The sequence below is a fragment of the Eulemur rufifrons genome, chromosome 2, assembly GCF_041146395.1.
Source record: "Eulemur rufifrons isolate Redbay chromosome 2, OSU_ERuf_1, whole genome shotgun sequence".
Taxonomy (NCBI): domain Eukaryota; kingdom Metazoa; phylum Chordata; class Mammalia; order Primates; family Lemuridae; genus Eulemur; species Eulemur rufifrons.
Window position 1 is genome coordinate 92,549,432 of NC_090984.1, and position 13,259 is coordinate 92,562,690.

Sequence of the window (13,259 nt, forward strand, 5' to 3'; positions counted from 1 at the left end):
AATAAGGGGTTGAAATAATAGCATATATATATTGGCAGCCAGCTATATTCTTAACAATATGCTTTTTCTATATGATTTCACTTAAATTTCATTATAATTCTGAAAAGTAGATACCATTGTGCCATTTTACAGATAAGGAAACTGAGGACTGAAACTAAGTAACTTACCCGTAGTTGCACAGCCAGCACAGGATGCAACCGGAATTTCAGCTCAGGCAGTTGTGTCACCTCCCTGCCACCACAGACCCTTAGAGTTTGAAACACTGAGATGAGTAGAACATGTTGAGAGCCTAATCCCTTCAGCACTGAGGGATTTGTGGGGGGGGGAATAACTTCTCTTACCTTAAAGCAAGGCCAGGCTGAGACAGACGGCTGGAATCTAAGGAGCTCTGAGCTGAATTTACCCTTCAGGGGAATCTGTGGGTTGAGGCAGCAAGCTTGGGCCTGTCATAAATCAGCTCTCTGTCTGGTCCCTGCCACAACTTCACCCTGGGCATTGTACAGGGGCACTGCCGTCGGGGAAGGGAAGGGAGGGCAGGCTGCAGACTTCACACGTGAACAGTGCCGACAAGAACCGGCCACACAGGGCACCCCAGTGGCCTCATTTGCCACAGGAGTCCAGACACCAGTGAGCCTTTTCTGTCCCGCCCACAGTATTCTGCTTCACGCCTGTGGCAAAGGACAGCGTCTCTTGTTAAAAATGAGATTTGGAAGGACATCCAATGTAGGGACCCAGCCTCATGACTTCAAGATTTTAACTATTCTACATACAAGCCTCTACCTTCAAGGTTTACTGTGGTGTTCACAAGTCCAGCACCTCAGTAAACCAGGTTTAATTCACTCGGGAAAAAAAAAATGAAAAACCTGTTATTTTGGATTTATTTTCAGCAAAATAGAGGCAGATTTCAAAAGAATTGGTAAAACATAGAAGACAGGGCTCCTTTAAAATACATTAAATTTCTGATCATTTCAGGCAAGAGGCTCCATCATCGATCAGGTAGAGAGGGGAGGAAATCAGAGTTGCTTACTTTCTAAGTGCCATGCTCCTCCCATATTTTATTTTATTTTAATTTTGGAAACAACATTGTGAAGTCAGTGTGATCCTTCATTTTGCAGAGAGGGAAATTGGAGCTCAGGGGGTCAACGACTTAGCCAGGGGCAGTTGCAGTGCTGGGCGGGGCAGGCACATTCGCAGGGGAGCCCATCCGCCCTGGTGTGGGCGTTAGGATTCACGTGACCCCATCCCAGCTGCTCTGGGAGCTTTTGGCAGTTCTCGTGGCCCTTGGTCAGCTCTTAGATTCGTGACATCTAAACTCTTATTTTTGAAAAAATGCCAGTAATTTCATCAACAGAGGCCATTTAAAGTACAGTGTTATATTTTTGGTGAATGGTGCAATTATCTAGAACCCAATACAATTTGATGACAAGAAATACTAATTATTTATTACTAAGCTCATTTGTCTAATTAAATGAATAAACTTTTTAAAAAATTGGAGCTATGAGCTCTTCTTCCTCACATTTCTTAGATAATACCTTTGAAAGTGACCCAACAAAACCTGAATGCAAGAGAGATGACTAAATGACATAGTTGTTTTTCAGAACTACCGATACGTGCAGTGCTCTGTTTCAGAGGAAGCTAGGGTACCTAAGAATGGTGTAGGGACAAAATGTTGGGTGACGGACAAAGAGATGCCAGGTTAACTTTCTTCAGCCAGCACAGACCAAAGCTCTGAAAAGAGGGTCCTTGGATATCATCCCCTCACTGAGCCTGATGCCAGAGGACTCAGCCTGCCACATGATCTCACCTGTGTCTTACTCTTATTTTAAAAAACCCTGTACTTAAACTTCTTAAATATCCACCTACTTTCGTTTCCCATAACCGTCTCCCCATTTCATTAATCAAAACCTCGGCTGTGGCCGAGTGCGGTGGCTCACACCTGTAATCCTAGCACTCTGGGAGGCCGAGGCAGGGGGATCACTTGAGGTCAGGAGTTCAAGACCATTCTGAGCAAGAGCAAGACCCCGTCTCTACTAAAAAATAGAAAGAAATTATATGGACAGCTAAAAATATATATAGAAAAAATTAGCAGGGAATGGTGGCGCATGCCTGTAGTCCCAGCTACTCGGGAGGCTGAGACAGCAGGATCCCTTGAGCTCAGGAGTTTGAGGTTGCTGTGAGCTAGGCTGATGCCTCAGCACTCTATTCCGGGCAACAGAGTGAGACTCTGTCTCAAAAAAAAAAAAAAAAAAAAAAAAACCTCGGCTGTGTCCTGTGAAGCAAAAGCTCCATGGCCACAGGTGGGGCTGTGTCTGCAGTCTGCAGTGACTTGCTCCGGCTGGCTGTGCATCTCCACAGAGCTGCTCTCCAGGGACCTGGGGTGGGGGTGGGGGATTCTTTTTAAAGACTCTTTCTAGAAGCATGTGTGAATAATCTGATGAAAGCTTTCGGTGCCTGAAACCGATGTGACAGCTAAGTGGAAAGACATACCCCCAGAATGCTTACATGGGTTCTCTATTGGTTGAAATCATGGGTAATTTTAATTTTCTTTTTGCTCACCTGTATTTTCTAAATGTTCATTATGGAAGAAGGCACACGGGGTTTTTTCCTCCTTTAATAAAAACATGCATTTTCTTTCTCTTGAATTTCTCTCTGATGGTAGCACCACCAGCAGACTTGTGACCTGCTGACAAGGAAGGAGGGACTCAGTCCTAGTACCACATGACCTCAGAGACACTAGTCACTTCCTGTTTAGACTAAATTGCTCTCTCGCCATCAGAAACATCAAGTCCATGAAAAGAAACTCTTCTAACTAAGCGTAATTTTCACATTTTACGTACCAACCTGAAAAGCCCACCTACTTTATAATAGTAGCAATTAAAATGTGGTCCTTTAAACTCAGAAGTTATTACCATGGCAACTGTGTGTTAAGATTATTTTCCATCCCTTACAGAATGAGTAGGCAGATGTATGCCTTTTTAAACTGATATGGCTTTTCATTTCTCTGCTTTTATCTGTATTCTCTCAAGGTTTTCTGGAAGACCAAACAATGCTGCTAGTCATAAAGTTGACTTGCACTGGTCTTAGCAGTTTGCCGGATCCAGTGGGGCTGGAAGGATTTAGAGATTGTTTTAACACAGACAGCGCCAGATGCAAGGTCTGGCTGTCCGCTTCCATTTTCCCTCCCCTCAGTGTGATCACTCCACCTCTGGAACAGGTGGCTGCTGCTCCCAGGCCTTCCTGAGGGTAGGGGAGCCCCCCCAAGGGGAGAGCAGCCACCAGTAGGGTGACTGTCGATTATCCTGATGTCCCTTGTCAGGCCTCTGCCCTTGAATCTCAGAGGTTGATGTTTAGCAGGTTGCAGGAGCAGACAAGCACGCGGGCCCCGGTTAGATGCAGCATTTAGGAAGAACTGTTCCCAAATCTACATTCTTAATGCCATTGGTCCAGCCTGCATTTGCTGTGTTTTAGGTGGGGATATAATAATGACTCAATGTTGGGCTTTAGAAACCTGTGAGAGATGATTGATGTAATCAAGTCTCAAAATAAGACAAGGAGTGAGCAAAGGAGGGGCTAGACACAAACCAAGCGGTGCCACTCGGGGCCACCTGGAGGAAATAAGGCTAGGGATAAGGAGGAATTTTCAGATATCCACTTTAGGGGAGGAGCTAGCAAGGAAAATTACAGAATTTCTTCCTCTGAAAAGTCTTAAATTCCATTTAAACTGCAAAATAGAATTATTCTGCACAAAACAGAGGAACTAAATGAACTCTGCCCCTCCTAAACCATGATACACGGGACCAAAAGGGCAGGGCAGAAAACCCCCCAAAGGGAAATTTCTTGTTTAGGTAGAGGAAGGCATTCCTATTAAACTCGAGGGCTTCAGATTTCACTGTTTCTTTTAAACCTGAAACAGAGCAATTTAATGTGAGGAGGACAGAAATCCTCCTTTGCATGCCCCAAATCTAAATGTTTCTTCCCTTCGTTTATAGCACTTCATAAATAACCCATAGCCAAGATAACACTGTGACTTTCTTCTCCCAGCATTGCAATCCTGTAGCGTCAGAACAAAGACTGTGTGTGTGAGGAAAGAGCTGGAGATATTTGTTTATGGGAAGGGAGAAAACGGAGATTAAAAATTGCAGTTAGCAGAGAAGAAGGTGTCCTCTCTTCCTGCCGGCATCACCGGGCGGCTGCGAGGAGCCCCGGAGCGGGCTGCGTCCGCCTGCCCCGTGCAAGATGCTGAGCCGGTGAAGAGGGCACGCGGGGCAGGGGGAGGGGCTGCCTCGGCCCGGGAGGTGGAGGTGCAGCCGGGAACTTGGAGCTTTCGCTTAAGCATAAGGAATGATTTTTTCTCATAAACAGTAAGTGCCATTTTAGTCGTCAGCTCTGCCTATGGCCGAGGCGCCAGCTGCTGTCTCTGTGCGTCTTGCTCTCTGGCTCTGTCATTTTGGTCACAATAGAAATCACCGACGAGATGGTGGCCGTGTGGTGTGTGAGCTCAGCCATCGGGGGATGGGTTCTTCCCCGGCGTCAGCATGTGTGTGGTGTCTGCAGGCTGCCTGTGACAAGCAGGGCAGAGGAGTGATTATGCTGGGTGGAAAATGGAAGTCCTCCGGTGACAAAAATGCTTCCGAGGCAGTTAGCTCAGAACTGTATTGTCATGTCTATGCCTCTAAATCAGGGCTTCAAAATCTTGGAGAAATGCATTATTTTACTATAAAGATGTTTAGTCATGTAAAAAGATACAATTGGATTTGTACAGTGTTTTTTAGCACCTGCCAGCTGCCCGCTGGTTTGAGTGTTTCAGTACAAATTCAGATACTTTGATGGTTTTCCTTAGTATTTTTTTAAAATTATGCTGTCCACATTGGCGTAGAAATTTTTTTTGCTAACTTATGCTGATCTGGGGCTCTTATAATTATTGTATCTTTTATAATTTAACTGTAGACCCTTTAACATGTAGAGTGTAGGACTGAAAGGTATATTCTGTGTGGATAAATGTGATATTTAAAGCCTCCATCATACATTGGCAAGACTTAGGCTTGGTGTATAGAATGATACTAACCTGGCTTGATTGTGTTTATTAGAGAAGGAGAGAATTGTTTCTCAGTGTTATATTCTGATCTGTCGCTACTTACAATAAAAGAAAAACTTTATTCAAGTTGATTCTTTTTTGCATTTTTTACCCATAATTGCTGCAAAAGAACTCTTCTAATTTAGAACACTGTTAGGCATAATTCTTATTTTGTTTGGTTTCATAGAAAAATCTTTTACTTTTGTGTATGTCTCTCCAATAAAGAGTCTATATAGGTGGAAAACTTCCCCTTTGCACCTAAAAAAATTTGTTTTTCTGATTCTCAGAAATGGAATTTTTCACTCGGGAAATCATGCATATGTTTTCTGGAGAAATGTTGTTTGTTGAAGTATACATGTGAGAGATGTTGGGAGCATTGGGGTCAGAACGTGAGCAAGTGTGGCGATGGGGCCGCATAAACAGGCTGCTTAGTGGTTGATGTAACGCAGTGTCGTGGCTGCTTCCGTGCGCCAGCAGTCTGGTTTCTGAGTAGTTTCCTTGTTTCTCGATATTGACCTGAGATTTAAATTTTTGCAAGAGGCATATTAATGAGACCTAACGTGGAGGTCAGTTGCCTGGGTTGGCAAATGACATGATACTTCCTGGCCTGGGACAGGTGATCATTAGATTACAGTGTCTGTACAGAACAGAGAGGAGACAAACTCAGCAGCAGTTATGTCTGCTGGCTCCTAACGTGATTAGCTGAGGAACAACATTTATGTTCCCGTGCATTTGGGGTATTAAACCTCCAGACAGAAGTTGGGAAATAGAAACAGGTTAAATCCTGCCTGGAGAGGAGTGTTTTGTAGCTTCTCCGTGACCTTGTTTTCTTTCCCTCCCTCCTTCCCTTCCTCTTTAATTTGCCCTAAGGATGCATCTGATCTGTGTGCCTGTTTGGCAGCACGTCACTGGCAAATATGGAACCAGGGTTTGTGAGCACGAGTGGCTCATAATATAGTAGCATGTTGTTCTGTGGCAAAAGGGCCCCCATGTGCTCTGGTCTTTGCCGCTTTTCTTTCTTTTCTTTTTTTTTTTTTTTTTTTTTTTGAGACAGAGTCTCACTCTGTCACCCAGGCTAGAGTGCAGTGGCATCATCATAGCTCACAGCAACCTCAAACTCCTGGGCTCAAGCAATCCTCCTGGCTCAGCCTCCCAAGTAGCTAGGACTACAAGCTTGTGCCACCATGCCCAGCTAATTTTTCAATTTTTAGTGGAGTTGGGGTCTTACTCTTGCTCAGGCTAGTCTCAAACTCTTGACCTTAAGTAATCTCCTGTCTGGGCCAGAGTACTTGGATTACAGGCATGACCTACTGCGCCTGGCCTCTTTTCTTTAAAATATAACGTGGCTACCTCTTTTATAAAAAAAATTAGATAAATTGGAAGATAAGAGTAAACATCATTTATTCACTCAGTAGCTATTTCTTGAGCACCTCTTTGTTGTATTATAATGTCTAAATTACATCTAAACTAGGTGATGAGCTCTTGGGGAATAAGACCCGTCTTCCAGTTAACTAAATCTTCAGGATCTGTACAGGAGCCAAGACAGAGCACATGGTTAAGTGTTTACAAAAGAAAATCATGGAGGGGAAACTGCACCTTCCCGCCTCCTCCCCAAGCACTAGCTCAGAGACCCAGAGTGCAGCACCCAGTGGACCGGCACCTGCCCCTCAGCGTATCCTCAAGCCCTGAGCCCAGACTTCTGATCTCGTTTCCTCAGCAAAACTACCCTGTACCCTCAGTATGTGCACATTAGCGTATGCAGGATTTATGTGAGCGGCCACAAAGATAGTGTTTAAGAAGCAACTCAGGACCAGACTGCCCAGGTCGAAATCCTGCCTCTGCTGTTTAATTGACCATGCGACTTGAGCAAGGTATTTAATCTCTGTGCCTCAGTTTCCTTACCTGTCAAATAGGAATAATAATAGTATTATATAATATTGTAGTATATTATATAATAATAGTATTATATAGTATTGTTATAATAACAATCTCATAGCATTGTTTAAAGATTAAATGAGTTAGCTAATTTGAAGCACAGCAGGCCTGGCACATGTAGATGTTAGCATGTGATATAGATGTTTCATTTGAATAACAAAGTTTATGAATTTTAAAACATACACAATGTAGAAATTTTAAAAGGATGGAGTAACAGTACAAAGTCCAATATTTTAATCCCCCACCCCATTGGTTTGTCTTGAGCACCCCATTTTGGATACCACAGTCCTGGGGAAACCAAGCAAACCACTCCCCCACCTTCTCCACCCCCCTCTGCTTATGGCACACCGAACCCCCAGGGTTGACAGAACTCGAGGTGCACCGGTTCCCTGTGTTTTTGCACCCAGGTTATTTTGATGAGGGTAGCTCCCTTCATTTAAACACTTACATTCTAGCCACCTTCTTTTAAAATAAAAAAGAGGCTAGGATTCTTATAGTGGAGCAGGGTCAGGTGCTGGGTGACAGTGATGGCAGCCATCAATCATTCTTGGAATGGGGGACAGGAGAGCTCTGCACAGGTCACAAGCCTGAGCTGCTCCCGCTCCCACCGGAAGCTCACACGGCCCCTTGCAAACAGAGCAGAAGACTCTTTGTCCCACAGTGCCAGGGTTCCCAGCTGCCTCGGCAGTTGTCTGGAGTGTCCTGTCTGGTCCCTGGGCTGTCAGGGTGGCAAGGTATTGGGGTGAAGCAGGTATACTTCTACAGCCTTGGGAATGAAAGCAGGATCTAGGTTACAGGTGTATCCAGGCCTGGCCCTGGATTCTGTTACTTCCTTTTTAATAAATCATCTTGTGGCTTTGAGGGGAACTTATCCTTGTAATTTGGAAAACATACCTCCTTGAAACTCATCATGGCCATAGTTGCTGGGCATTTGCCTGTCGGGCATTGGGTGCCAAATGCGTTCACTTTTTATATCTCATTCGGTCCTCTCAGCTACCCAGCAAAGGAAGGTACTACTATTAATGCCATTCTACGGATGCGATTAAACACGACCAGGACTCAAACCCAGGCCACGACCACAAAGTCTGTGCTCTTCACTGCCAGTCCACAGGGCCTCCTTCCAGCCTGCCCACTTCCGGGGCTACTGAGAATAAAACATTTATGCAAGAACTTTGTGAGGTCCAACACTGTATAAATAAGGCGTTATAGCGTTGTGTAGTCCCAGGTGGCATAACGGGAGCCAGTGTCATTGAGCGTTCCCCACATGCCAGTGGCTTTACATGCAGCCTCTTGTTCCAGCCTCACAAACCACCTGCAAGGTGGATAATTTTACGGGTAGTGAGGAAATGTGGGAGCCAGAAGGCTTGGTACCTTGCCGGGTACTTAGCCCCAGGTCTGCTCACGTGCAGAGCTCTGGTCTTAACCTCGCCTAGACACCACCACTTCCCTAAAGCTGGGGGGCTGCGTAGCCTACTAGAGATAAGGAGGCTGCGGTTAAAGGATTTTCCCTAATTCATAAACGTAGCTGGTAATAGAGCTGGAACTGGAAGTCAGTGCCTGGGTCTGACTTGGTTGATTGTAAGATATAAAAAAACACACAACTCTGTGGCCTGCTTAAATGACAGCTTGTAGTGGATGTGTTTATCCACGTTTATTCATTTGACAAATGTTTGTCAACACCTTCCTGCCCCCCAGGCAGTGAGGGGGGTTGCTGTGCACGCAGAGGAAACAAGCCGGATGCCGCCTGGCCACCACGATCTCCATCCTGCTTGGGTGCGGGTGTCTGAGAGACGCCCTCACACACAGAGTGAGGGGCGAGGCGGGAGGGCCAGGTGTGCAGCAGCAGCACTCGAGGAGGGGGTGCCCAGCTCCCCTCGGTGAGCGTGGGTAGAAGCCCCAGCAGGAAAGAGGAGCCACTCTGCAGAGTGCAGGGTTAGGTGCTGAGCACTCGAGGGACAGAAGAGACCAGGGGGTGGAACTGGTTTGTCAGGGTAGGGTGAGGACTGTGGAAGGGTTTGAGCAAGGATCAGACTTGCCTCCTAGCACATCCACTTCGGCTGCAGAACTGAAAGTGGGCAGGACGGCCCGGAGGCCAGGAGGAGGTTGTTGAGTCACGTGAGAGGTGACGGTGGCGTGGTGTGCAGTGTGTTTCCAGCGTGGCAGGGTTGGTGCCCCAGTTTACCTTTCTAGTCTTCTCAGCCATGGGATGCAGTTCCGGTGGCGTCTCCCAACGTGAGTGTTGACAAGTGAGAACTTCCCATTGCGGCCATTACTTTTAAGTCTCTGGGATTAACTAAAAATCCCACAGATCGCCTGGGCAAATCCTCAGTCTACTTTAGGACTTTCATGAAAGCAGTTTATTGAAGCATTTTATTTTGGTATCTATAAAAAAAAAATTGTTTTCCCTCGGTAGCTGCATCATTTCCCCTTGACAGCATGCCGGCGTGCCAGTGAGCGCGCCAAGTTGTACTGGTGCCATGGGTGTCCTTGCACGGCTGCTCCGCACCGAGTCGGGCTGGCGGGGACTCAGGCAGACTGGCCAGGGGGGCGGCAGTTAGAACTGTCCTGCGTGTGGTTGCCTCTGCCCCTCCCTTTGTGACTGACACGTGCCCCGTAATGTGTCCCCATGGGCTGGTTCGATGCGTACAGAATCCTCAACCCCTCGGACCGAAGCAGCAGGTTTGGCACATGTTCTGTGTCTGCTCAAAGAGGAGGACCCCGCGCGAGGCCTCGAGGGCCAAATACCACCGAGTGAACCACGCGTGTGACATCTTTAATCTATCAGAGTAGATCTCTGGCTGCTGCAGTCTCAGGTATTATAGCCGAGACAGACACTGGGCAGAAAAAGTCAGGAGTGGTTTATTAACTTTGAAAGCAATGGCTTCTCTTCTCACCTCTGGAGCCCCAGAAACACAGGCTGGGTCTTGGGGATCCCCCCGTGGGAACGTGGGAATATTAGGACTTCCATATGCACATGGGTGGATTATAACAGTCCTTTGGAAAATCAGCACAGGCAACAGCTTTGCAAAGTGGCACAAATTCTGTGAAAACTCATATCTGGTGACATGAGAGTTGTTCCCGCTATAAAATCAAAGCAACGTAGATTCCTTTTTACCCTGCAAGGCCCTATTGACACATTCTTCTCACCACTAAATGCTGGGCTTTTGTTTTCCATCTCTTTTTTTATCTACAAATGCGCTTAGGGTGAAGAAGCTGAAGGAGACCTTTGCTTTTATTCAGCAGCTGGACAAAAACATGAGCAACCTTCGTACCTGGCTGGCTCGAATTGAGACCGAGCTTTCCAAGCCTGTGGTGTACGACGTCTGTGACGATCAGGAGATCCAGAAGAGGCTCGCCGAGCAGCAGGTGGGAGTCTCAGAAAGGAGCTCTTGTAAGAGCACGGGTGTCCATGACGTGTGCTGACCCAGGCGGTCCCCGTGTCTGCTGTGTGCTCCAGCGTGTTCGCCTTTCATGATGCTGGTTTGCTTTTTCCAGAGAAAACTGCCCACCTGTCCGTGTTCTTGTATGTGTCGGGATGCATCTCAAGTTGCTCCCTGCTCAACATTTACGCAGCTTTTGTGAAGTAGTGTGAATATGAGATTTAGACCTTAATCTTTGTGGCAACTAAGGTTTTTTAATTATGTCTTTTTTTTTTTTTTTAACTCTGATCTTTGTTGTATTTTGTGAATATGGTTTTGGAAGGCAGTAAATTGAAAGAAAAATAACTTTTCTAACCAAGGAATGTTTTTGTAGGATCATACTCTGTGTGTCTGAGAGAGCTTCAAACAAAAAAATATATACAAAAGGTTAATAATAAGGCACATGCTTGGACCAGTAGCTTAGGAAGCCTCTCAAGAGCTGCGATACGTGATGCATTTTTGTCATCAGTTATACATGCCCTGAGCCCACCCTGGAAATTCTGCAGTGTGGAAACCACTGAGTTGTGCTGGTGTTTGTCGTTGCACCAACCTGGCAGCTGCTCTTTGACATCGCTGGTTTATTGAATCCACATTCAGGCCTTCCATGGGCTCATGGGCATGTGCTCATTCTCATACTCAGTGGCTGGGTTTGTCTTAATTTTTTAGAAAATAGGTTAGTTTATCTTCTTCTTTCAGTAGCTTTCGTTCACCTCTGTTTTTCTCAAACTTGGGGGCAGATTCTGTTTTGACCCTATAAGCAGCGTGATTCTCAGACTCGCATCTGTTTTCTTCACATTAAACTTTCACCACGCACATCCTAGCCATGTATCACAGGTACTTAGAGACAGAATTAGGGGCTGAACCTTCTTCACCAGGTTCAAGGCCAGAAGGCAACACTTTGATGATAAATTCCCTTGAGTTCAGGTCAGTCTTTTTAATGGTAATAAGTGACATTTCATGCTACCATAAATAGAGCTAAGTATCTGATATTACTTTTGAGTTTTTTTGTTTTTGTTTTTGAGACAGTGTCTTGCTCTGTTGCCTAGTCTAGAGTACAATGGTGTCAGCATAAGTCACTGCAACCTCAAGTGCCTGGCTCAAGCGATCCTGCCATCTCAGCCTTCCCCATAGCTGGGACTACAGGCACACACCACCATGGCCAGCTAATTTTTTTAAATTTTTGTAGAGATGGGGTCTCACTAAGTTGCTCAGGCTGGTCCCAAACTCCTGGGCTCAAGTGATCCTCCTACCTTGTCCTCCCAAAGTATTAGGAGCACAGATGTGGGCCACCATGCCTGGCCTACTCTTTTTTTTTAAGTGCTATTACAATTACCGTTTAAAATGATGCCTGTTCCCTGGCTTTCAAACTAGTATGATTTAGTAATGCTACAAATTAAAAATACTGGTTTTCCCACTTAGCTTCAGAAACGTGTGTCTTTCTCACTGAGGATATCTAGATTCTGTCTTTGCTTTGTGGAGAAAAGAATGTTGCTATAAGTATCATGGAATGTTAATGGACACTACAGAGATTTTAATGCCATTCTTAGTGGAATCACAGCTACTAAACATTATCAGCTTTTTTTTTTTTTTACAAGTTTGATCCACTAGGATGAGTTTCTTTGAACAGTGTGTTCATAGACAAGGCCTTGCAAATAACTACCCAGAATGGTGAGTTTTTTCAGGTAAAATAGTATGGAAGCTGGCAATATTTTTTTTTCCTAAAAAATGACTGGCAAAATGTGGCAAAGGCTGGTAGTTGTATTACCTTTTTATAAATCTGAAGTGTGACAAAACATTAAGTTGCAGGGAATTTATTCCTCACAGCAAACAATTCGGAGCAACTGCCATTCTCTTGGCCTTGGTTGTTCCAATACTGAAACAGTATGTAATTTTGATCTAGTTGAAGGTCCATTCTTTATAAAATTCAGTATCATCATGATGAAATTTTTATCCCTTGGTTACCAAAAACAAACAAAAAAAAAAATTATGGAGTTGGTGTTCAGGGCTACCATTACCATGAAGAAGTCAGATGTTGCATTAGTTTTCTGTGGCATTGTAACAAATGACCACAAATTTAGAGACTTGAAAACACAACTTTATCATCTTATAGTTCCGGAGGTTAGAAATCTGAAACGGGTCTCTCTGAGCCAAGATCCAGGAGTCGGCGGGGCCACATTCCTTTCTGGGAGAATCGGGGGTTTTGCCCTTTCTGGTTTCTGGAGGCCACCCACATTTCTGGCACATGCCACCTTCCTCAGGCCTCAGAGCCATCAAAGCCATCAGCGTTGCATCTCTGTGCCTTTCTTCCATAGTCTGGCTGACGCTTCTGCTTTTAAGGCCCCTTGGGATTACACGGGGCCCACCCAGATAATCCAGGATAATCTCCCTGTTTTAAGGTCAGCTGATTAGCAGCCTGAATCCTCCTTTGCCACGTAATCTGACATACTCGCAGGTTCCAGGGTTAGGATCTGGACATCTGCGGGGGAGCCATTATTCTGCCTGCCACAGATGGCCTGAGGAAAGTTTTTTAGAATTTTTGTTAAAAAGAATAAAAGTTACCATTTGTTTACATTACACTAAATCCAGACCTTAAATAGTCCATCCGAAACACTGAAAGCAGAAATGTGTCATACAAAAGAATCATTTGCGAGCCTTTTTTTTAAAAAACCTTATTTATGCTTCCTTCCCTAACTAAATATAATAAATTGTTTGACTGCTTCCAAAAATAAGATCTAAAAACATGAGATCACCTAGTATTGCCTTCTGCAAAAGCCAACGGCCCCCAAAAGTGGTTAAGAGCCATGATGTCCCTGGCTCCTCGTAATGTTCTT

At 45.1% G+C, this 13,259-nt stretch overlaps 1 protein-coding gene across 2 annotated transcripts in view; it reads left to right on the plus strand.

Moving 5' to 3' along the window:
• The window catches only part of SYNE2 (spectrin repeat containing nuclear envelope protein 2), a 256,293-nt gene that overhangs the window by 224,139 nt on the left and 18,895 nt on the right, over nucleotides 1–13,259 (plus strand). For both annotated transcript variants that reach the window (XM_069487386.1, XM_069487397.1), the window contains exon 99: nucleotides 10,213–10,375. In XM_069487386.1, the coding sequence (XP_069343487.1) occupies nucleotides 10,213–10,375 (163 nt within the window). The remainder of the gene's footprint in view (nucleotides 1–10,212; nucleotides 10,376–13,259) is intronic.